The sequence below is a fragment of the Pristiophorus japonicus genome, chromosome 1 (assembly GCF_044704955.1).
Source record: "Pristiophorus japonicus isolate sPriJap1 chromosome 1, sPriJap1.hap1, whole genome shotgun sequence".
Classification (NCBI taxonomy): Eukaryota; Metazoa; Chordata; class Chondrichthyes; family Pristiophoridae; genus Pristiophorus; species Pristiophorus japonicus.
Genome location: NC_091977.1, coordinates 107735406 through 107762080, shown reverse-complemented (window position 1 = coordinate 107762080; position 26675 = coordinate 107735406). Strand labels below are relative to the sequence as shown.

Genomic DNA, 26675 nt, shown 5'->3' with positions numbered 1-26675 from the left:
GCAGGGCTGCTGGGTGAGCCTGGCCTTGCTGGGCTGTTGGGTTCAATTTCCTGGTCCGGCGTGGTGTCGTTGATCCTTTGGGTGTGAGTTGTGGGCTCGAAAAAGGTGGTGCCTGCTGTGGGTTGTTCAGGGCAGTCTGTGAACCGCAGCCTCGTTTGGTCCAGGTGCTTTCTGCAAATTTGTCCATTGTCTAGTTTGACTACAAACACCCTACTCCCTTCTTTAACTATCACTGTGCCCACGATCCACTTGGGACCATGCCCATAGTTTAGCACATACACAGGGCCATTCAGTTCAATTTCCTGTGACACAGTGGCGCGACCATTGTTTATATTTTGTTGCTGCCGCCTGCTCTCCACCTGGTCATGCAGGTTGGGGTGAACCAGCGAGAGTCTGGTTTTAAGTGTCCTTTTCATGAGTAGCTCAGCTGGGGGCACCCCTGTGAGCGAGTGGGGTCTCGTGCGGTAGCTGAGCACTACTCGGGACAGGCGGGTTTGGAGTGAGCTTTCTGTGGCTAATTTAAGGCTCTGTTTGATGGTTTGTACTGCCCGCTCTGCCTGCCCATTGCAGGCTGGTTTAATCGGGGCCGAGGTGACATGTTTGATCCCATTGCGGGTCATGAATTCTTTAAATTCGGCACTGGTGAAACATGGCCCGTTGTCACTGACCAGTATGTCAGGCAGGCCGTGGGTGGCAAACATGGCCCTCAGGCTTTCAATGGTGGCAGTGGCGGTGCTTCCCAACATTACTTCACATTCAATCCATTTTGAAAAAACATCCACCACCACCAGGAACATTTTACCAAGAAACGGGTCCGCATAGTCGACATGGATCCTCGACCATGGTCGGGAGGGCCAGGACCACAAACTTAGTGGTGCCTCTCTGGGCACGATGCTCAACTGAGCACATCCGTACACAGGACTCTAAGTCAGAGTCGATACCGGGCCACCACACGTGGGATCTGGCTATCGCTTTCATCATTACTATACCCGGGTGTGTGCTGTGGAGATCCGAGATGAACATCTCCCTGCCCTTTTTTGGTAGCACTACACGGTTACCCCACAACAGGCAGTGTGCCTGAATGGACAGATCGTCCTTTCGCCGCTGGAATGGCTTGAGTAGCTCTTGCATTTCAATGGGAATCCTCTGCTGTCCCTAGTTTTTTACTAGGGACAGCAGAGGATCTTGGCTGGTCCAAGTCCTAATCTGGCGGGCCGTGACATGTGATTTATCATTTTCAAACGCTTCTATGACCATCAACAAGTCTGCGGGCTGTGCCACCATCAACAAGTTTGCAGGCTGCGCCATTTCCACCCCCGTGGTGGGCAATGGTAGTCGACTGAGAGCATCCACACAGTTCTCGGTGCCTGGCCTGTGGCGGATGGTATAGTTATACGCTGATAGTGCGAGTGCCCACCTTTGTATGCGGGCTGAGGCATTAGTATTTATCCCCTTGTTTTTAGTGAACAGGGATGTGAGGGGTTTGTGATCGGTTTCCAGCTCAAATTTGAGGCCAAACAGGTACTGATGCATTTTCTTTACCCCGAACACACACGCTAATGTCTCTTTCTCAATCATGCTGTAGGCCCTCTCGGCCTTAGACAAGCTCCTGGAAGCATAGGCGACAGGTTGCAACTTCCCTGCAATGTCAGCTTGTTGTAATACACACCCGACTCCGTATGACGATGCGTCACCTGCTAGCACAAGTGTTTTACATGGGTTATACAATACAAGCAGCTTGTTGGAGCATAAAATGTTTCTGGCTTTCTCAAAAGCAATTACTTGTTTTTTTTCCCCATACCCAGCTCTCACCTTTGCGTAATAACACATGTAGGGGCTCTAAAAGGGTGCTTAATCCCGGTAGGAAGTTACCAAAATAGTTGAGGAGTCCTAGGATCGACCACAGCTCTGTGATGTTCTGTGGCCTGGGCGCGTTCCTGATAGCCTCTGTCTTGGCATCTGTGGGCCGAATGCCGTCCGCCGTGAACTTTCTCCCCAAAATCTCCACCTGTTGCCATGAAGATGCATTTCGACCTCGTCAGCTGCAGCCCTATGTGATCCAGTCGCAGGAGGACCTCCTCCAGCTTTTGTTGGTGCTCGGCAGTGTCCCAACCCGTGACCAATATGTCATCCTGAAAGACCGCCGTGTGTAGTACCGACTTGAGTAGGCTTCCCATGTTTCTCTGGAAGATCGCTGCAGCCGACCGAATTCCAAACGGGCATCTGTTGTAGATGAAAAGTCCCTTCTGTGTGTTGATGCAGGTGAGGCCCTTCGAAGACTCCTCCAGCTCCTGCACCATGTAGGCCGAAATGAGGTCGAGCTTGGTGAACGTCTTGCCTCCTGCCAGCATCGCAAATAGGTCGTCTGCCTTAGGTAGCGGGTATTGGTCCTGTAGCGAGAAATGATTAATAGTTACTTTATAATCGCCGCAAATCCTGACCGTGCCATCACTTTTGAGTACTGGAACAATCGGGCTGGCCCACTCACTGAATTCCACTGGGGAGATGATGCCCTCACGTTGCAGCCTGTCAAGCTCGATTTCCACTCTCTCCCTCATCATGTGAGGTACCGCTCGCGCCTTGTGGTGAATGGGTCATGTCTCTGGGACCAAGTGGATTCGCACCTTTGCCCTGGAAAAATTTCCAATGCCTGGCTCAAAAAGGGAAGGAAATTTGTTAAGAACCTGGGTACATGAGGCCTCATCGACATGTGATAGCGCTCGGATGTCATCCCAGTTCCAGCGAATTTTGCCCAGCCAGCTCCTTCCAAGCAGTGTGGGGCCATCGCTCGGGACAATCCAGAGTGGCAGTTCATGCACCGTGCCCTCGTAGGTGACCTTGACCATGGCGCTGCCCAGGACAGTGATAAGCTCTTTGGTGTTCTCAGTTTCGTGTGGATGGGGCTCAGGGCTGGTCTGAATGCCTTGTTGCACCACAGTCTCTCAAACATCTTTTTACTCATGATGGATTGGCTAGCGCTAGTGTCCAGTTCCATGGCTACGGGTAAGCCATTCACTTTTACGTTTAGCATTATAGGTGGATATTTCGTCGCAAATGTCTGCACCCTGTGTACTTCAGCATCTGCCTCCTCTCTCTGAGGCTCGAAATTGCTTTCACCCACCATGGATCGATCTCCCTCTGCCACATGGTGGTTAGCAGGTTTTGCAGAGCTTGCAGCTTGTTTGCAAGCTCCTTGGAGGTGCCCCATTGTTCCACAGCTCTTGAAAACATACCCTTTGAATAGGCTGAATGGAAGCCTCCACAACACCAACAAGGTGTGAATTGCCTTGCATTCATTCTTTGTTGGGGACTCTGAGTCATCTGGGTCACCTGAGGCCTGCTGGCAGTTGCAGACTCGTGGTTTCTGCCCTGTACATTTCTGCTCGCAAACACAGTTCCAGTTAATTTATGAACATTGCTTGCACTTGTGTGCTGAGAGATTTGTTTGGTGTTATCACTGGTGGACATAAACGCCTGTGCTATCGCAATGGCCTTACTGAGGGTCAGTGTCTCTACAGTCAAAAGTTTTCATAGGATGGTCTCGTGGCCAATGCCCAGTACAAAAAGTCTCTGAGCATTTGCTCCAGGTAGCCATCAAACTCACATTGTCCTGCAAGTCGCCTTAGCTCGGAGACGCAGCTCGCCATTTCCTGACCTTCAGATCGCTGGCACGTGTAGAACCGATACCTCACCATCAGCACGCTCTCCCTCAGGTTAAGATGCTCCCTAGCCAGTGTACACAGCTCCTCATACGACTTATCTGTGGGTTTCACCGGGGCCAGAAGATTCTTCATGAGGCTGCAAGTCGGTGCCCCGCAGACTGTGAGGAGGACCGCTCTCCTTTTTGCAGCGCTTCCTTCTCCATCCAGCTCGTTTGCTACAAAGTACTGGTCTAGCCGTTCGACATAGGCTTCCCAGTCCTCACCCTCCGAGAACTTCTCCAGGATGCCCACAGTTTGCTGCATCTTTGCGTTGGCTTCGTATTCTCGTCGCCAGTTGTTGTGTTCCTAACACAGATGAGGCTGCACACAGTGCTCCCAAGGGATGCTGGGATCCCTTGAGACTTCAGAGATGAGTTCCCTGGTGGCGGAACATGGGAGTGCATGCTTTACAGATACACAACAGAATGGAAATCGAGTAGTTTCTACAACAGTCGGTGATCCACTCTGACAGGTTACCATCCAGGCGAAAAAGTTGAAAATTATCCCTTGTCAATTTTATGGAGACTTATGAGGAAACACTGTAGGAAACAGACAAAGGTTAAGTACCAAAAATTGGCCCTGGTGTTAATGGGAAAGCGGCGGACTGTGCGAAAACACAGCAAGGCCGGGACGTGAAGGGCCTCATTGACAGGGCCTCATTTAAATAAAATGCTGTAGTCTCTTGCCCGACAGCCGAACAGATTGACAGCCTGACCAGTGGGCAGGAGCCCAAGCAAGCGACAGGAGGCTGCAGCCGGGGCATCGTGGGACAGCTCCTAGCAGTTATTAGTGATAGGGAAGCTCAGGGCTGGAATCAGGAGGGTGGGGGAGGCGGCTGAGTGGTCAGGGCCATGATCAGGAGGGGGCTCGGGTGGGCCAAGAATTCAGGGCCGTGATCAGTAGGAGGCTCGGGCAGGCTGAGAGGTCAGGGCCATGATCAGTAGGAGGCTCTGGCGGTCTGAGAGGTCAGGGCCATGATCAGGAGAGGGCTCGGGCAGGCTGAGAGGTCAGAGCCATGATCAGTAGGAGGCTCGGGTGGTCTGAGAGGTCAGGGCCATGATCAGTAGGAGGCTCTGGCGGTCTGAGAGGTCAGGGCCGTGATCAGGAGAGGGCTCGGGCGGTCTGAGAGGTCAGGGCCATGATCAGTAGGAGGCTCTGGCGTTCTGAGAGGTCAGGGCCATGATCAGGAGAGGGCTCGGGCAGGCTGAGAGGTCAGGGCCGTGATCAGTAGGAGACACGGGTGGTCTGAGAGGTCAGGGCCATGATCAGTAGGAGGCTCGGGTGGTCTGAGAGGTCAGGGCCATGATCAGTAGGAAGCTTGGGTGGTCTGAGAGGTCAGGGCCATGATCAGTAGGAGGCTCGGACGGTCTGAGAGGTCAGGGCCATGATCAGGAGAGGGCTCGGGTGGACCGAGAGTTCAGGGCCGTGATCAGGAGAGGGCTCGTGTGGTCTGAGAGGTCAGGGCCATGATCAGGAGGGGGCTCGGGTGGTCTGAGAGGTCAGGGCCATGCTCAGAGCCGAGGGGTGCCTGCGATTGGGCACGCAGGGAAGTCAGCGATCAGGGCCAGGGTCTGACCGCGATTGAGGCTGGAGGGATGTCTTGCCGTGATCAGCGGCAGTTGGGGTAGCCCGGTTCTAGGGATGCTCTAGGCTTCCTTGTGAGGCCGCTCTTTGCCCACAAGATAATCTCTAAAATACATTTTACAGTTACAGTCTGGGCCTCTTCTGGCTCAGGATCTGGCTTCCGGCATGTTTTGCCGATCCTGCCTAACCCAACACATACCGACCCCCAACTCAGGTTTCTGGTTGACAACATGGGGACATGACCGAAAGGAAGGGGGATCGGTGAGGGTAACTGACATCCGTTATTTTAATTGTTCCCCTCCTTGTTTCTGTCAGGTGGGGGCAGTTAAAATCTGAGCCTTGTTTACTGAGATCTTGAATACAATAATGTCTCAATTTAAATTTAATGTCATCTGTCAGCTCCAACTGCCAAGAGCACTTGCTGCCTTTCTTTGCTTAAACTTCATCAAAGTACTGGTAGTAAATAAATTTTGAGGTATCTACTAAAAATAACTTAATATAGTTTAGAAATGATCTACTTACTGATCAAAGCCAGATGCTTTGGGATGAATTATTTACAGCATCAAGTCAATTGCAAACTTTAAAATAGAACACTGGGCTGGTATAGCATATCTGAGTGCCAGCACATCCCACAGCAGTAAGCTAAGTCCTGGCTTCATGCCTATTATACTTCTACAGAGGGTTCCTGATATCTACTATGAGGTCAGGGATAGTTGTCATTTAGTGATCACGCATTTCTCCACAGGGAATCGTAGGAACAGGATTAGGCCATTTAGTAGGCCTCGAGCCTGTCCGCCATTCAATTAGATCATGGCTGATCTGAATCATAGCTCCATTTACTCCTTTTCTCCATAACCCTTGATACTCTTGTCCAACAAAAACCAAAAGCAAAACTAGACTACATGTCATTTATACTGAATCCTGTACAGTTACTTGTAGATTTTGTGAATTCCTGCTCACAACATGAAATTTTGCTTGCTAGGAACACATATTCAGAATTTGGGCATGGTGGTCAGCGGACCTGCAGAAACCCTATTGGCATATTGAGCTAGGAGCGTAAAATCAACCATATAATGTACACTGTGCTATTAATGACTCAGCTATTTTGCCTATGACCTTTCCATCTCACTATTAGTATCCATTATAAACCATAATGGAAGCCATTGGTTTATCATGTCACCTCAGTACCTCTTGAAGCAATAGAGCAATTTCCTTTACTTTGCACCCAGGCAATGCTTGTTTCCTGGGCACAAGCAGAGGAAAAAGTGGTGTAGTCCTGTGGTGCCAGCTCTCTTCCCCCTTTGCCTTGCCTCATATTTACGCAGTTCTCCTGATGGAAAGCAGAGTGCTTGTCCTTGCAGCAACCGTTAGCATTCAAAAGCTGTGCAAATAAGGTGGGAGGTACTTCTCCATGCCTCCTGCCTAATTTTGCTGGCTCTCCAATTGGTGCAGGCCTGAACCTATGGCACCCACTGTTACTTGACAATAATTGCTCCCAGATCGGAGGTGCTAAGAGCATCAGCCAGCAAGATCATGGAGGACCCCCAAAAAAGCGAGTGCCCTTTTCATTCAGACTCCACATTGGATCTTCAGCCCTACAGGCTCACTGGCTGTTGTTCTTGTGCTGCAGCAAGTAAGTCCAGCAGCTGATGGCCATCACCGCTGCTAAAGGCTTCACAGGATTGCAGCAGCAGTAGTGAGATCCCTGCCCCTGTTCCCAGGCACAAAGGCACCTGCTCTGTTTCCAAACACTGATATCTATTTGTTCATAGAAGTTCCAAAGTTAGCTATATAAAAAGCATAGGAAAATGTAGACAACAAACTAACTTAGGTAAGCTAAAAAATAAACTGGTTCACATTTTTATAATAAAATACTTTTGTGGTCCATGTGATGATTGTTGAGTTCCTGTTGTGAGCATCAAATCTGTGCGTCAATTTTCTTCTTCCTCATTGATTACGTTGCATTGAAATTGAACTGTTCGATATTAGTAACAAAGTCATTCATTTATATGTGTTAAAATCTTTGTTAAAATAATGGACAGAGGAATTTGTATCAATGTCTTTGTTTCTGATATGTTACAACTCAATTTCACCTGGTGAGCTTTTCCCTTTTATAATTGGTTATTTTCTCCTTTCCTTATTCAACAATGATATTAAACAAAATCTTTGTCCTCAATTCTAATTTTCTTACTGATCACATTCCACCCAAGAAAAATTCTGTGAGATACAGCCAGCAGGACAATTCTTCACATGGCCCGCTACATACCCATAAAAACACCCCAATGGGCCCCTGAGACATTATGGATTCTGGATATACGTTCATCAAGTGACATTTGCCCATTTCCTTTCTGACACCAATGCCAGGAGGTACAGGAGGTACAGGAGGTACAGGAGGTGCAGGGGGACAGGAGGTACAGGGGGTACAGGAGGTACAGGAGGTACAGGGGGTACAGGAGGTACAGGAGGTACAGGGGGTACAGGAGGTACAGGGGGTTTCTGTAGCAGCAAGCAAGTCACAATTTTTAAAAACTTCCGTTTATGAGCAACTTCATGAGGGATCAACTCCAGTCTTTAAATAAGTTTGTGCCACTGGCATAGAAACTCGCTCAGCATCAGCACACGTCGGAAAATCACAGGTACACTGCCCACAATTCTCTGATGTGCACTGCTGGTGAACAAGATTGCTGAATGAGGTGTGCGGTTAAAACATTACCCATTATAACTCATTCACCCCAATTAAAAATCACTGGAGGATCTTTGAAGACTTGTCCTGCTCATAAGTCTGCAAATGACATTCACTCAACCAAGATCAGTATCAGTCGGTGGATCATTAAATTCAGGAGCCACAAGGTCACAGATTTAAGCACTTGTAGTCAGTGGCCTCAGGACCTTTCACAGATTGAATCCCCCTCTCTCAAATAATCTTAATGATAATCTTAATGATAAAAGTGTAATGAATCAGACTAACCCCACTCATATTTACCTTGGTGTCAAGCTCTTGTCAGACAGTGATGATGCCAGTAATTGTCATGCGACTAACATTGCCACTCATTTACAAAGAACAGCCAATTACTCATTGAGACCATATATGAGGCGGATTCCTTAATCTTTTGTGACTGGGCGATTAAAAACTTTGAGATGCTTAAATCAGGACTCTGCTGTAATTCCATTATGGGGTATTTAATTAAGCTGCATGTCAGAGATGACAAATTAATGGTGTGAATATATGGTTCCTGTACTTGTTTATTGTCATTCTTCCACAGAGTCTGAGAGACTATGGTTAGGAAGGCATATAGCGGCCAAAATTGACCTCCGACCGAAATGGGGCGCATCTACTGATTTCGAAGGATTCCGTCCGCCCCAATGCATGGAGTGGACAATTCGGAGAAATTCAGGTCTTGGTGGGTTTTTTTGGAACGGGGCGGAAGTAGTCTCATCATCGGGGCGGAAGTGAGGTCTGATTGGAGTGGCCGACGCTCCAAGTCATCAGTGCCGTGCCGATGACGTCATCGTGCTGGCGTGTCACAACGTTCCTCCCCTTCAGTTAAACGGGAGGGTCGCTGCAAATTCTGCAGCCACTTTAGTGGCAAACACTGGGCCACCAGGGAAGGTTTCGGTCAGGCCTACAGCCTGGCACCAAAGAGGGGGTGCCAGGCTGCCTGTTGGCAGTTGGGCTGAACCCGGGACCATAATTGTCGGCCCAACCTGGCAGTCGGCCGACAATAAAAAATAAAATGGAGGCCCCGGCAGCGCCACCTCCCCTTTAAGGGCGGCTGTGCTGCCCAGCAACAGAAAGGGTACTGACAGTGGCAGTGGCACCGACCAGCAGTGGCGCTGCTCCCATGGGGCAATTTTCAAAAGGGACAATTTCCCACAAGGCAATTTCAGAAGGGGGTCGCCGCCGGTCGGTGCATGACGCAGTGGGAAAATGGGCGGGGTGGACCCCTACATGATTCCAAAACTGAAAGAGGGCAATATTCAAAATGGCAGCCCTTCCGCGGCGACTCAGTAGCCAGTTCGCACCGACCCGGGCCTTATAGAAAGGGGCGATTTCGGTCCCATATCGTCACCTAATTCCATAATTGGCAAAGATAAAAAGAAGAATTTCAAATGCCTTAATTCTGAAATAAGAAATTAATGCTCTTGAAATACATAGTAGCTCTGAAAAGAGAAAAGACCGGTTAATGTGTAGAACTTCATTACAACTTAATTTTTAATTACAATAATTATGATGCTTGCAAAACATCAACATGTTTCTTCAGGTGAAATCTAGAAGAATTATAGCGCAAATTTCTCTTTATTGAAAAGGGATTAAATGTCCTTTTGTGATTGTTATTTAGCACCTGATAACAAAATGACAGGAGTGTGGAATTTTGTAAAGTGCATTTTCATTTAATGCGATTCTGTTAAATGGAAGATAAATCGAACTGCCGATCACAATGTACCTTTAATGCTGTTTCTTTCACACTTCCAAGTAGCTACTGAGATGCTTAACCAGTCTCAATGATAAAAATTTCGTTGTTCAGTTGTTGAATGATCAATATTGGTTCAAAAAAGCTAAGTCATATGTTTGAAAAGTGATGTTTATGTAGAACGCTCGACAAATATCTTCTATATAAAAAATTGTTGTAGAGGAAAGGCCCTCCCTTTAAACATGATACAGAGGCAACAAGCATGATAACCTGTCACAGAGAGTGTGATCTCCATTCCCATTAGTGTGAGCATCTGGTAGGAAGTCCGGAAGAAGTTGCACAACTTAAAAAGAGCATAAAGTTAAAGTAAGATATATCTTGCAGTCTGTTATCATGCAGAAAATAAACCACCAGCTGTTCAAAAGTAACTCTAAGAACATGTGCAACAAATATACAGGTGAAGCAAATAATAATTACACATTACAACAGTGACTACACTCCAAAAATATTTCATTGGCTGTAAAGCGCTTTGGGATATCTGGTGGTCGTGAAAAGCGTTATATAAATCCAAGTCTTTCTTTAACTGTAATCGCAGTGCAATCTTTATTATTCACAGTCCTATTATCTGCCTGAATTGTTTCAAGACAAAGCCTTGATACATCACCACATTGTTTTTTGTTATTTGTATTTCATCTTTTGGTGAATAAAACTACCAAATATTTATTTTGTTATTCCTGTGCCTGGGATATTGCTTTACATCGAAGCATAAGATCACAATTTGAGGCTCCTTGATTATCTGCCCATTTTCATTAACGAACAGGTTGCTCCTCATAGACATGTCTTTCTGCCTGCACTAACTGGTCTGCTAGTAGCAGCTGCAGTCCATCAGTCTTCTCTTTCATTCCTTGTAACTGCTCATCATCCAAATCCACGATAAGGCTTTTGTCCATAGCAATATTGTGCAGCATGCAGCACACTGCTACCATTTTGCACACCTTCTGAGGCCCCTTTCCCCTGACCAGTCAATATATCTAAAGCAATGCTTTAGCAGCCCGAATGCCTACTTGAATTGGGCTCTGTGCCACCTATACATCTCTTGCATTTGTTCTGTACTACCGTATGAGTGTTGTACGAGGTGTCGTCAGCTACAGCTGCAGTATGTAGTCTCTGAGAAACCAGCCATCCATCTTTCCTTCACCCTCAGAGCTATGTTATGCTTGATTTCCCCACAGAATGAAAGTATCATGTGTAGTCGCTGGGGGTAAGTTTGTATTCGGATAGAATATTGTCTTGCTTGGGTTGCATGCTATTTTTATATTTATAGAATAATAGTGAGAAGATTGATAGTGAGAGTGTGAATGACTGCATGTATGTAGTCAATGAGCCATTGTACTTTGGGGAAGCCACTAATTTAGTAATACTATAGCTGTCTCTATGACTGGTGGTTGTTGTGAAGTTTTTATAGCTGAGCACATGACAATGCAGGGCTGCAGTTACCTCCTTAATGGCACAGTGTATGGCAAAGCAGCTGACTATCAAAATGTCCCCTCTGGGTGCCTAGAAGGACCTTATATTATGATATGAGGCAATATTTAATGTCACTACCACTGATAATACAATGTGATAATACAATGTGAATTCTAGACTGTTTCTGCAGGTCTTCTCCCATAAGACAGCACACCTCAGTCATGGGTGTAACAAGGTCCAATTTCTACCCCATTAAGCCCATTACACATGCTATAATCATTGAGGCATTGCATGGTGGGATGCTTATTCCAATACAATGCTGATTAAGGGTGACACTGGTTCAAAACTGCAGTCAAGAATATTAACACTGAATATGTTGTGGGTTTAAAAATAGGATTTATGCTAACTTTAATAGCTATCTATCTATCTACCTATCTAAATGTTTGCATCGAGCGTGCGTCTATTGTATGACATCTTTAAAGTATAAAACCATCAAGGTGGTACACCTCAGGGTGCCATGTAAATTTAGCGATTGGCTGAAGCTAGGAATAATTGGTTAAATTAACAATCAAAATCTGACTGACTCAACACGAACAAATCAAAAGCAGTTTGATTAATTCCGCAACTGCTAATGAGGAATGAGTAATCAGGAGATTTACACTAAACATCCGTAAGACAAAGGTCCTCCACCAACCTGACCCCACCACACATCACTGCCCCCCGAGCCATCAACATCCACGGCGCAGCCCTGGACAACATGGACCACTTTCCATACCTCTGGAGCCTATTATCAGCAAAGGCAGACATCGATGACGAGGTTCAACACCACCTCCAGTGCGCCAGTGCAGCCTTCAGCCGCCTAAGGAAGAGAGAGTTCGAAGATCAGGCCCTCAAATCTGGCACCAAGCTTATGGTCTACAGGGCTGTAGTGATACTCACCCTCCTGTATGGCTCAGAGACGTGGACCATATACAGATTGCTGGAGAAATACCGCCAGCGATGTCTCTGCAAGATCCTGCAAATCCCCTAGGAGGACAGACGCACCAATGTCAGTGTTCTCGATCAGGCCAACATCTACAGCATGGAAGCACTGACCACACTTGACCAGGTCCATTGGGCAGGCCACATTGTTCGCATGCCTGACACAAGACTCCCAAAGCAAGCGCTCTACTCGGAACTCCTACACGGCAAGCGAGCCCCAGGTGGGCAGAGGAAATGTTTCAAGGACACCCTCAAAGCCTCCTTGATTAAATGCAACCTCCTCACCGACTCCTGGGAGTCCCTAGCCAAAGACCGCCCGAAGTGGAGAAAGAGCAGCCGGGAAGGCGCTGAGCTCATCGAGTCTCGTCGCTGAGAGCATGCAGAAAACAAGCGCAGGCAGCGGAAGGAGGGTGCAGCAAACCAGATTCCCCACCCACCTTTTCTTTCAACCACTGTCTGTCCCACCTGTGACAGAGACTGTAATTCCCGTATTGGACTGTTCAGTCACCTGAGAACTCACTTTTAGAGTGGAAGCAAATCTTCCTCGATTTCGAGGGACTGCCTATGATGATGAATCAGGAGAAAGTTGAGCAATGTAATTCAATTGACCTAAAATATTAACTGTTTCTCTTGCCACGGATGCTGGCTGACCGGCTGAGTCTTACCAGCATTGTCTGTTTTTATTTCAGGTTTCCAGCATCCGTAGTATTTTGCTTTTGAACAATCAAATTGTTGATCTTTCAAAACTGACATGTACTAAGTAGCAAGTAACAAATTGCTCAAATATTATTTTTCAGGCAGTTTTCATGTACCATATTTCTTCTTCACTGTCTAAAAGGGTACAGCAAAAAATTAAATAATGGGTGGGTGTGGGACTAATTGGATCACTCTTTCAAAGAGTCATGATGAGCCAAATGGCCTCCTTCTATACTGTATCATTCTATGATTCTAAATCTAACACCTTTATGTAGATACAATTGCCTATATCAAATTTCTCATGTGTTTTCTTGCTTTGTTTCACAGAGTTGCCTAAGGCTTCTGTAAATATTACTAATGTTACCGTGATCGAAGGGGCAAACGTTGCAATTGAGTGTACTGCCACAGGACGTCCAACTCCCACTGTCGACTGGCAAGAACACATCCTCCCATCAATGTATCAGGTATAACCGTAATGCTCTCGAGCACAGCTCATCATTTTGATACATTATGCTATGAATAAGGAATTAATGGGGGGAAAATATGCTACTTAACAGACAATCATATGCCTTCTGTTGGGTTCTCATTTCGGATTCTCCATCCACTGATTTTTTTCCTCTGATTTTCTCCCTTTTATCACATCTCTCCTAAACGTGGGGCCATTTGCTGAGACACAGTTCCATGGGCATGAGGCTGGCGAGTGACCAGTTCCAGCATTGTTTTTTCCACACCACTAATAAGACCACTTCTCTTGAGGCCAAAGAGTGTCGTGTCCCAGACACTGTTAAAGGCGTGCAGCTCACTTCTTTGATGGGAAACTGTCAGTAATGGGAACACTGCACATCAGTTGGAATGGGACACTATCAGTATAAAAGGCTTAGAATAATCTAGTTACTGACATCATGTTATTTGTCTTCCTAGTCGGCAGAAATTTCCAGACCACCAGTAATATTAAAGCTCAACAACATTTCTGCTGCTGACAATGGACAGAGGCTTATCTGCGCAGCAGAGAATATAGTGGGAGAATCAATGGTATTTGTCAATCTGACTGTTCTTTGTAAGTATGCACAGTATTCCTATCACATCCTAGCCTTGTACTTTTATTTAACATTTTTACCCCACCAAGCACACCCAAGATCACAGAAACATAAAAAATAGGAGCAGTAGTAGGCCATTCAGCCCTTCGAGTCTGCACCACCATTCAAGATGATCATGGCTGATCCTCTATCTCAACACCATATTCCCGCTTTTTCCCCAGACCTCCTGATGCCTTTTGTTTCTAGAAATCTATCTATCTCCCTCTTAAATATATTCAGTGACTTGGCCTCCACAGCCTTCAGTGGTAGAGAATTCCACAGGTTCACCACCTTCTGAGTGATAACATTTCTCCTCATCTTGGTCCTAAATTTCCTACCCCGTATCCTGAGACCGTGATCCCTTGTTCTAGACTTCCCAGCAAGGGGAAACATCCTCCCCGCATCCAGTCTATCCAACCCAGTCAGAATTTTATACGTTTCAATGAGATCCCCTCTCATTCTTCTAAACTCAAGTGAATACAGGCCTAGTCGATTCAATCTCTCCTCATACGACAGTCCTGCCATCGCAGGAATCAGTCTGATGAACCTTCGCTGAATTTCCTCCATGGCAAGTATATCCTTTCTTAGGTAAGGAGACAAAAACTGCACACAATACTCCAGGTGCAGTCTCACCAAGGCCCTGTATAACTGTAGTAAGACATCCTTGCTCCTGTACTCAAATCATCTTGCAATGAAGGCCAGCATACCATTTTCCTTCCTAACTGCTTGCTGCACCTGCATGTTTACTTTCAATGACTGGTGTACAAAGACATCCAGGTCCCTCTGTACATCGACATTTCCCAAGTCATCACCATTTAAATAATATATTGTCCTTATGTTTTTCTACCAAAGTGGATAACTTCACATTTATCCATGTTATACTGCATCTGCCATCTGTTTGCCCACTCACCCAACCTATCTAAATCTCCTTGCAGTGTCCTTGCATCCTCTTCACAACTCACAATCCCACCTAGTTTTGTGTCTTCAGCAAACTTAGAAATATTACATTTGGTTCCCTCATCCAAATCATTTATATATATTGTGAATAGCTGCGGCCCAGGCACTGATCCCTGTGGTACCCCACTAGTCACTGCCCGCCACCCCGAAAAAGATTCATTTATTCCTACTCTCTGTTTCCTGTCAGTTCAGATCAGCTCAGACAGAATCAAATGCAGCTGAAGAATTAAAAAAAATCTAATTTTCTCTTCACCATAACATAAAATATCCGGGTTTAGATTTCAGGCTATAATCTAGTCTGCAGTTATTTAAATGGTTGCTGTTTGGCAAATTTTTACTCTATGCTTAAAAAACATTGTGTTGCAATGCAATTGATGATGATGATTCAAAGAAAAGAAATCCCTTGATGTCACTTGAATGATGTCACTGATAAACATAGTAAACAGCCTCTCAGCTGATAGAAGAATTCAGAACACAAAACAGAAAACATTGGAGAAAATCAACAGATCAGACAGCATTTGTGCAGAGAACAGACAAGTTAACTTGTTAAATGAGGACCCTGCCACAAAACTGAAAAGTAAGAGCTGGACTGAAACTGGTGTACAGGTCTGTTCAGTAGCAGAAATGGAACACACCTAGGATTGCTGGCCTGGGTCCTGGTCCAGACCCCCAATCAAAATGCTGATTCCAATTGGTCATGAGAAGAGGTCACTGGTGCCTGCTTTGCCACACTCCCGTCCTCAGAGCAGGACCAAGCAATTTTTGCCCCTCCCATTATCTGGCCAGTGGAGTCTTATTGTTATGAGTCATTACACACTGCTCTCTCCATGGCACAAAATATATATTTAGATCACGTATTTAATTTAAAGAAAAATATTGCCAAAGCACATCACAGTTAGAGGCCGAAAAAGGCATGGATTCCAAGAGTCATGAAGGGAAATTTTAGGAGTGGCTGAAAGTTTGGTCAAAAAGATGGGGTTTGAGAAGGTTTTAAAAGGCAAAGAGAGACCTGGATAGGTACAGGGGTTTAGGAAGGAAGTTCCAGATAGCAAGATGAAATGGTAGAAGGTTCTGCCACCAATGGTGGGATGAAGGGAGGGACATGGGCCTTTTTGAGTATTTTTTTATGTTAATTCTCAAGAGTTTACATTCACACATATTTGATAACTGTGTAGTAATAATGTAACCTTCCCCACATTCTGTGTACCATTGAGTTTAACTAACATCATTTTTTTCTCTCTAGTTCCTCCCAAGATAGTGTTGTTGGGTGAGGCAATCCCAGATCACCGCTGGTGCATTCCTTTCAGTGTGATAGGCAACCCTCCACCTAGAATTCAATGGTACCACAACAATTATCCTCTGAATGAGACCGATTTTATATTGACTCAAATTCATGAGGAGAATATCAGCGAACAACATGGTTGTCTGCAGTTGGACAATCCAACCCATCTGAACAACGGGAACTACACTCTATACATTAACAATGATTTGGGACAGGATAAGGGCACAATATATGCTCACTTTATGCACCATCCTCCTGGTTCAGGTGGGTATTTTGTTACTATTTGTTGTTATTAATATTGTTATTATATTTTGTTATTCAATATATATATATATTTTTAAATCCTGTTTCAAAGTGACTTGTTAATTAGGTACATTGACCAGTCCCAATACCAAACCAATCTGTGTAAGTGCCAATTAAGGACCAAATAACACACGAGCTCCCATCAGTTGTAGAGATCTATGGCTTGTAGGAGAGACTCAGGTCATAATACCAAGACCTATCCCTTAAACGATTATTGTACCTTTGGAGGAAAGCTAAGCCAAAGGTCTGGTTGACAAATTTTGTACATCACACAAAAATAAAAGGCTGAATTTCGCGGGAGGGTGGGGTTATTGGGCTCGATCGGTGCCGGGTCGGGAGGGAAAGTGTTTTTCTCCCCGATGTTGGTTCTGTCAACGCTGAGCAGACCTGACGGGCAGAGACAGGTTCACGACAGGGGCTCCAACTTGGGTAATTAGTGGTTTGTTTAGAGCCACTTAAAAATTAATTTCAGTTCACCTTCTGCATTTGACAGCTCACCCACGAAGTCTGTCAAGCTGAGGTGGGAGTTCAGTAGCCATTGAATCAGCTGCTGAGTTGACAGCTTCAAATGTACAGCAAAAGTTACCACCTTACAGAGATATCTTCCCTCAGTCACAAACTCATCTCAAATTCACCTGTCATCTATTCCATCAATGTAGATGCCCTTTATCCTCTCTCACCTTGGTTCCCAGAATCCCACCATGATCAGCCCCAACACCAGCAGCATCAGGCACACCAGCTGCACCAACAATAACACCACCAAACTTTTCCGCAATCAGCTGATGCTGCATGAGGGCATCAGCACCCAACCTCATTGCTGCCCAGGAGGCCAGGGATGCTGTACACCCTGGCTGCCACATGATGCACCAGGTTGGCACCACCCTACACCAACACCATAAAGCATCCCTACAATGCCCAAGCCATTCCTTTCACACTCATTACCATTGCGGGGGTACCATTATGTCTCACCATTCACTGCAACTCACTAAGCCTCTTCCAAAGGTGCACACAAATCTGTCCAAGAACGCAAAGTGTTGAAAATAAACTTTTCAATGTTTGACACCACATTAATTGAAATTTTACACGAACATTGCATAAAACACCCAAGTGCCTACTCTTGTGTGTTGTTAGTTGGTATGATTGCACTAGGATGTGGGTGAGTGTGAGGGGTGGCTAGTGAGATGGGGATATGATAATATAGATAGAGAGGGATAGGTGGAGGTACAAGGTAAGTTGGTGTGAGCAAGGATATGCAGGAGTAGGGTAGGGAAGGCAGAGTGATGGGGATGTGATGAGTGGCACAGCAGGATGAGGTTGAGTGTGGCCTTGTACTAAACTTTCATGATCGACTGAGATCATTAAAATGTTTGCAGCACTGCATCCAGGTCCTCTTGACCACATCCCTGCCTGTGGCCCCCTCTGCAATGTGCAACCAGGCTATGTTGATCTCCTAGGCAGGTCTCTTCTGCACATTGGAAGGGAAGAGGACCTCCCTGTGTGCTGTGACACCCTCCTTAAGCATCTGGAGGGAGCCATGTGAGAGCCTGGGTGCAGCCCTGCACTGCTGTGCAGTGATTGTTAGTGTTTGCAGCACCTCAATGATGTAGGACACTGACAGCACAAATGTCAAAATAAAGTTGGCCATGGGTCCCTTTAAGTAAACTGGCATCAAATGACATCACCAGACCCACTTCCTCTAATTGACCGGGGAACGCACTGGGCGCCCTCCCTTCCCCCGCCCCCCAAAGCAATGATGGGGCTATAAAAAGGGGCAGTTTGGGCTCTTTAATTTCTGGTACTTGCCACATTTTTGGACATCAGTTAGAACTTAGAGTGCTACCCAGACTGTTACCCAGGTTGAAGTTCGTATGAGACACATTCATGGTACATGGATGTAGCTTTTCTAGAGTACATTCTTTAACTATTTAATGTGAGATACAGCACTAACTGAAAACAATGTTACAATATTATAATATTACATTCTTTCCCACCTGGAAGGAAATAATTTGGAGATACATGTGGTTCGTAAACACGACTACTTATACCGTGAATAAAGTGCATGCAGTCATCATTATCATCATTTTTATCCATTTTTTTCCCCCAAGTCTCTTTTTCCAAATCTTTTTGTGCTCTTTTGAGAAATTAATTTGCTTGTTCTTCATTTTGTTTTACTTTATCCCTTCAGCTACCTTGAATATCCTGTAAAAGCTGTTTCACTTTTCATTTACAGCAACCCTGGCAGTAAATTACTTTAACCTTGCATACAATCCCATTATTCCTGTCTTAAATTTGCATTTTCATCTAGTGTGCTTTCATTCTGATAGCCTACCAGTTACGTCAGTATTTTCACTTCTCAGTTTCAGGGTCCCCCGGTAGTGTTACTTTCAGTGTTACATCACTGTGATGATACCCATGAAGTTGTGCCCCGTGGAAATGATAGATAGAATGTATTGTATTACTCTGAAATTGATGAACCATCTCTCTATACTACACATTCTTTTTTTTCTGATCTCATCTGCGAGTCATAATTGTGTTCCCATTTGGAGAATGACTTAATGATTTAAAAGTAAGGCATAAATATTTTAAACATGCAATGTTGCTTTCACAGCCAATAAGAAGATATCAAGAAGTGCTGCAGCACATGACTCAACTCACGTCACACAAAGAGAGAAAGGCAGTTGTATGAGATTAGTCCATCTCATATTTGGAGTCTGGGTTCTTGAGCTGTTTGAACATTGCCATTAATTCCCATTGAACTTGCCATATTGAAGCAAATCCAGACATTAGGTTGATTTGTAATGATTCACAGAATTCCAGTTTTCAGGACTTGAATGCATTTGGCCTGTTAAGAAAATAATGACTATGAGACTGTCAGTTTTTGCCCATAATAATAATTATTTTTAAGTATTTCAACAAAGCATTAATAACTATGGATCAATATGCTATAGTAGCTATAATAGAGAAGTGGGTTAGGTTTGGACAAGTGTGAGAATTTAATATAAAATCAAAATACTGCGGATGCTGCATCTGAAATAAAAACAGAAAATACTGGAAATTTCAGCGGGTCAAGCAGCATCTGGGGAGAGAAAAACAGAGTTAATGTTTCAGGTTGACAATCCTTCGTCAGAACTGCTGAATGTTCAAAAATAACACATTAAACACTGAAAGGGGGAGTGGAAGAAAGAACAAAAGGGAAGGTCTGTGATAGAGTGGAAGGCAGGAAAGATTAGAGAGATAAAAGGGATGATGGGCCAATTGAAATGATAATGATCGAGGTTAGAAAAAGGTTAATCTGGATAGGGTGTGAATGGTGTAATAATGACCAGCTGCCATTATAGACAAAGAGACAAAAAAAGAGAAGAAAGAAGAAAAAAACGTAAGATGAGGGGAGGGAAAGGGAGCCACAGATGGCCAGAGACTATGCTCTGAAATTGTGGAACTCGATGTTGAGTCTAGAAGGCTGTAAAGTGACTAAACGAAAGATGAGGTGCTGTTCCTCGAGCTTGAGTTGAGTTTCATTGGAACAGTGAAGGAGTCCGAGGACGGAGATATCAGAGTGGGAGTGGAGTGGAGAATTAAAGTGAAAGGCGACTGGAAGCTCAGGGTCACACTTACAGACTGAATGGAGGTGTCACCCAATCTACATTTGGTCTCCTCAATGTAGAGGAGACTACATCGTGAGCAGCGAATACAGTATATTAAATTGAAAGAGATACTAAGTAAATCATTGTTTCACTTGGAAGGAGTATTTGGGGCCCTGGATGGTGGGAAGGGAGGAGATAAAAGGGGAGGTGTTGCATCTCCTGCGCTTGCACGGGAAGGTGCCATGGAAAGGGGAGGGGGTGCTGGGGGTGACTGCGGAATGGACCAGGGTGTCGCGGAGGGAGCAGTCCCTTCCGAACAATGAGAGGGGAGGGGAAGGGAGGATGTGATTAGTGGTGAGATCGTGGTGGATGTGGTGGAAATGGCGGAAGATGATCCGTTGAACATGGAGGCTAGTGGGGTGAAAGGTGAGGATAAGGGGAACTCTGTTGGGTTCTGAGAGGGAGGGGAAGGGGTGAGAGTAGAGGTGCGGGAAATAGAATGGACATGGTTGAGGGCCATGTTAACCATGGCAGAGGGGACTCCTCAGTTAGGGAAAAGGAAGACATGTCAGAGGCACTAGTGTGAAAGGTGGTGTTGTCAGAGCAGATGTGACAGAGGTGGAGAAACTGGGAGAATGGAATGGAGTACTTATAGGAAACGGAGTGGGAGGAAGTGTAGTCCAGGTAGCTGTGGGAGTCAGTGGGCTTATAGTGGATACTGTCGAAAGCCTATCCCCAGAGATGGAGATAGGGAAGTCAAGGAATGGAAGGGAAGAGTCGTAGATGGACGATATGAAGGTGAGGGAAGGGTGGAAATTGGATGCAAAGTGAATGAAATTTTCAAGTTCAGGGCGAGAACAGGAAATGGCACTGATACAGTCATCAATGTACTGGAAAAAAAGGTGAGGGAGAGAACCCAAGTAGGACTGGAACAAAGAATGTTCCACATACCCCACAAAAAGGCAGGCATAGCTGGGACCCACGCAGATTCCCATAACAACACCTTTAATTTGGAGAAAGTGAGTGGAGTTAAAGGAGAAGTTGTTCAATGTGAGAACAAGTTCAGCCAGGCGGAGGAGGGTGGTGGTGGATTGGGACTGGTTGGGCCTCTGCTCGAGGAAGAAGCAGACGCCCTCAGGCCATCCTGGTGGGGGATGGAAGCGTAGAGGGATTGGACATCCATGGTGTAAAGGAGACGGTTAGGGCCAGGAAACTGGAAACTGTTAAAATGACGGAGGGCCTTGAAGGAGTTGTGGATGTAGGTGGGAAGAGAGTGGACAACAGGAGAAAAAATAGTCAAGATAGGAAGAAATAAGTTCTGTGGGGCAAGAACAGACTGAAACAATGGGTCTACCAGGCCAGTTCTGTTTGTGGATCTTGGGAAGGAGGTAGAAGCAGGCTGTGCGGGGTTGGGGAACTATGAGGTTTGTGGCTGTGGAGGGAAGATCTCCAGAGGAGATGAGGTCAGTGACGGTCTGGGAAATTATGGCTTGATGTTCAATGGTGGGGTCATGGTTCAGGGGGAGGTAGGAGGAGGTGTCGGAAAGTTGGCGGTCAGCCTCTGCAAGGTAGAGGTCAGTTCGTCAACCAACAATAGCGCCACCCTTGACCCTGATCCGCTGAGATTTCCAGCATTTTCTGTGAGAATTTAATATTCCTGGATATAACATTTTCAGAAGCGACAGGGAAGGGAAAAATAAGTTGACAGTGACAAGAAAGGATTCTACCACAATGATAGAATATAAGGTTTTTGTTAAGATAGAATCTTCATGGATAGCATTAAGAAATAAGATAGGAAATAGTAATATTCTCAGTGTCCATTATAGGACACCAAACATTGGAGACAAGATAGAGGTGGTGATAGGCAGACTGTTCAAAGAGATGAGCAAGAACAACAGGTCAATAATGATTTAAACTCTTCCAAGATGGACTGAAATAAAGGGGAATGACTGTGATCAAAGTGGGGAATACCTTTAAGAATTTACCCAGACTGCTTCTTAGATCTGTATGCCTCTAGTCCAATAAGAAACATGTGGGCGGAATAAACATAGAAACATAGAAAATAGGTGCAGGAGTAGGCCATTCGGCCCTTCTAGCCTGCACCGCCATTCAATGAGTTCATGGCTGAACATTCAACTTCAGTACCCCATTCCTGCTTTCTCGCCATACCCCTTGATCCCCCTAGTAGTAAGGACCTCATCTAACTCCTTTTTGAATATATTTAGTGAATTGGCCTCAACAACTTTCTGTGGTAGAGAATTCCACAGGTTCACCACTCTCTGGGTGAAGAAGTTCCTCCGCATCTCGGTCCTAAATGGCTTACCCCTTATCCTTAGACTGTGACCTCTGGTTCTGGACTTCCCCAACATTGGGAACATTCTTCCTGCATCTAACCTGTCTAACCCCGTCAGAATTTTAAATGTTTCTATGAGGTCCCCTCTCATTCTTCTGAACTCCAGTGAATACAAGCCCAGTTGATCCAGTCTTTCTTGAAAGGTCAGTCCTGCCATCCCGGGAATCAGTCTGGTGAACCTTCGCTGCACTCCCTCAATAGCAAGAATGTCCTTCCTCAGGTTAGGAGACCAAAACTGTACACAATACTCCAGGTATGGCCTCACCAAGGCCCTGTACAACTGTAGCAACACCTCCCTGCCCCTGTACTCAAATCCCCTTGCTATGAAGGCCAACATGCCATTTGCTTTCTTAACCGCCTGCTGCACCTGCATGCCAACCTTCAATGACTGATGTACCATGACACCCAGGTCTCTTTGCACCTCCCCTTTTCCTAATCTGTCACTATTCAGATAATAGTCTGTCTCTCTGTTTTTACCACCAAAGTGGATAACCTCACATTTATCCACATTATACTTCATCTGCCATGCATTTTCCCACTCACCTAACCTATCCAAGTCGCTCTGCAGCCTCACAGCATATTCCTTACCTAGGCAGGTCCGGTGCGGCCGGTGTCCGTAGCGGGTCCTGACCCCGCTGTTGGCTCCATCCCGCTTCTCAAAATGAACTTACCTTAATGGGACCCATTAAACCCACCCTGTGCATTACTGTGCCCAATTAGATGGAGCAGGTCTAGTGGCATCACTCATGATGCATTTTAAGCCATGACCTTTAAAGGGACCCTGGCCACATTAAATTTTAAGTTCAATGTAACATAGTGGGCATTGAATCTTTACTGTACAATCATATAGTAAAAGTTATATATGAGTGACAAAGAAATATTTAAATAAAATTATTAAATAATATGACTCCATCTACAAATAGGATCAAGAACATAATTAAAAAAGTACATTAATTGTGAAGTTATTGGGGCTTTAGTCACAAATCTATAGACTCTTGTATCAGTAACTGGTATAAATAAAAGATGCGTGTGTATAGGTAACACATAAAATTAAGCAAATTTTAAATGTAATTTAAAGATATGGATTTATAATCTTATGCAAGTTCAGTGGGAGAGCTGTGGAATCCCTGACAAACAGTGTTAATGGTGCTTACAATGTGTTTCTGATTTCTGCAGCTCTCTCATTGAAGTTAACAATGGACATGTGAGAGAACCTCTGCAGAAATTCACCCTAAAGTCTCAGGCTAGAAAATTAAGTTAGTCATGTTCAGGGACTAAAAGCAAATTGAACCAGTGGAATGAGTGATGAGCATGAAATTGTTACGGTTGATTACTTGATTTAACATGTAACTGGACAAGCACAGTATACTGTGAGAGTAACCTGACCAGAAACAACACAAAAAATTATTTAAATGGTATATGTCAATTTTTATAGTGCAGATCAATTTCTTGCAATTACTGTACAGTTGGAAGGCAACAGCTTTCAAGAAGAATAGAATCTTCAATCCATTAGCTGGTGTAATCAATATGTTTTTATTTTGGTTTGTTTTCCAGGCTGTCAAGTAATCAGCTGGAACAATGGCCATGGAACTCATACCTCAGGTTGACAGACATGCTTCCCAAGCTGTGTGAATCCTGTGGCCATGCAGGGAAATTTACGAAGTAGGGGGAAAAGGCTCTTAAGTGCCAAGTGTAAAGTATCTTATAATGATTTTAATCCACCACCGTTGCAGGTCAGGTCGGCTCCACGATGACAGACATGCCTGTGGGAAAGCATGTGGGAGTGAGTTGACAGCGGGTTCCTGACCTGCTGTAAAAAAAAACACTTTCCCACCTGACCCGCCCACACCTACTACCACCATGGAAAATTCAGCCCATTGTGAATTACTTCTAAAAAATGAAGTAGGGCAAATAACTGAAAGAATAGCAGGAGAACAATTGGGAAAAAGTGACCACAACATAGTTAGGTTCAACTTTAGAATAGAGAAGGACAATGAATATTCAAATATAAAGGTGCTAGACTAGTATAAAGTAAGGTTCAGTGAGGTAAGAAGGGATCTTGCCCAAATTAACTGAACAGTAAAGGTGGAGAAGAAGTTGATGTTGATGTGGGAACTCTTCGAATCTATACTGTACAGTAATTATATTTCCATAAAACAAAAAGAGTGTACATCAAAGAATAGAGTTCATTAGATAAATAGAGATATTAAAACTAAACTATGAAGGGTTTTATAAAATTAACGTAGTGTACTTAATTTTAAAACATCATGATTAAAAGGCAGATCAGAAGGGCTAAAAGATAATGGCCCTGAAATTCCGGTCAGAGGCTTCTTTCGGATGAATGCCTCCGACTGGAGAACTTTTATGAAAGTACCTGATGGTCACGGAGGAGCTTGCGTTTGCGTTGGGGAGGCCTTCTCTTCCCACGTTGCGAAGTGCGCTCCCATCCTCCAGGTTCGGACGCAGAAGGTGCCGTCACGTGTGACCGCACAACCAATCAGGTACAGTATTCCACAGCATTCTCATTAATAGCAATGGGAAGAAAAAAACAAACACACTAAACACCATAATAAAAAATAAAAAATACACCTCACATAATTAAAATTAATTGAAATCAAAGTTAATAAATGTCTTAGGAAAAAGAAATTTTGATTTTTTAAAAAGTTTTTTAAATTATGGTTTAAATTAAACTTATTGTAGTGGGCAGGGTTTTTAAACAATGAATGTGCATTTAAAATTTTATTTTACAATGTTTTTAAACTCTTACGCCTGTAAAAGTAGGCTATGCATCTGCTTTAATCAGGTGCAACAGTTTTCAGGATATTTGCTGGGCAGGATTTGGGAAAATACCACAATCTTGCCCATGCGAATGTCCTCGCTCCCGAGATGCAGAGGATCTGTCAAGTTGGAGCTTGACAGATCGGAAAAGCCGTTTTTCAGCGCATGCGCATTGTGCGCTGAAAACCAGCTTTTGCGATGCCTTCCCAGGTCCATGCACACTCTGTATTTGTGGGCCAATGTGAAAAAGAGCAGCTGATAACATAAAAGGAAATAGTAAGGGCTTTTATTGGCATATAAGTAAAAGAATAATTAAAGAGAGAGTAGAACCACTCAGGAATGAAACATCTAATTGTTGAGGATGAAAGTATGTGGGAGATATTAAATATTTTGCAATAGCTTTTACGAATGATGGTGGAAGTGGAATGGAGGTGTACTAGAGGAGGATATGGAATAGCTGTAGAAAAGGAATTGGTTCTAAAAGAAATTATCAGAACTCAAGGTGGATAAGTACCCTGGCTCTGATGATCTACACCCTAGACTATTGAAAGAAGTCAGGCAGTAGATAGCAGAGACTCTGGTCCCAATTTTTCAATTCTCATTAAATATTCAAATTGTTCATAGGATTGGAGAATAGCTGATAAAAAAATATTTTTGAAGAAGGAGAGAAAAATAAATTGGGTAAGTATAGACCAGTAAGTCTAATGTCAATTGTAAACAAACTCTTAATTCAAGCTAAGGCAAGTCACGTTTGACAATTTAAGAGCTTTTGAAGAGGTGACAAATTGGATAGAAAAATGTAATGCAGTAAATGTCGGATATCTATGAATTTTCAGAAAGCATTTGATAACGTATCTCACAAGAAGCTTGTTAGAAAAGTTCAGGTGTATGGTGATCAGAGGTCATTAATTAACCTTTGGCACGAAGAGAGGTTCCCTTAATTTCCTCTAGAACATATATCCCTATTTATGCATTTTTGTTTAAATTTAGGCAATGAACCAATCACAGATCCTGGATTTTATGGTAAGTGGTGCAACAAGAGATGTCTTGCTATTTATTGTAAGATATAAACTGGAGAAGAACGTCTGTGTAATCCTTCTGTCCTTCTAATTGACAAACCTTTTGGAAGTCTCAATGGGCATGGACACACAGCACAAAACGATTTTTAATTTGACACTATTAGGGACATAAATCAGTAATTTGACTTAAAGTGGTCACAGAACGACTGGTGTAGGAAATTGCATTTTTATACTCTTCTGAGGTCGGAGCAAAATAGTCTTATCCTGTATCTAACCATGTTACACCTGACCTGCGAATGCTTGATGCTGATGTTGAGTTCCTGTTGCTCGGCATTAACAAACCTCTTGAGCACAGAAAATTGATAAAGTAAAATAACATCTGATTGCAGCCAGAGATGAGTTTTTTTTTTCTGAGGTGTTCTGTTGTAAGAACATAAGAACTTAAAAAATAGGAGCATGAGTGAGTCATCTGGCCCCTCGAA

The 26675-nt window shown here is 44.4% G+C and overlaps 1 protein-coding gene across 1 annotated transcript in view; it reads left to right on the top strand.

The window, feature by feature from the left end:
- Positions 1-26675, top strand: part of ntrk2a (neurotrophic tyrosine kinase, receptor, type 2a) — a 596947-nt gene that overhangs the window by 90472 nt on the left and 479800 nt on the right. The window contains exons 6-9 of the mRNA XM_070861343.1: positions 13169-13305; positions 13763-13898; positions 16118-16420; positions 26165-26197. Coding sequence (XP_070717444.1) covers positions 13169-13305; positions 13763-13898; positions 16118-16420; positions 26165-26197 — 609 coding nt within the window. The remainder of the gene's footprint in view (positions 1-13168; positions 13306-13762; positions 13899-16117; positions 16421-26164; positions 26198-26675) is intronic.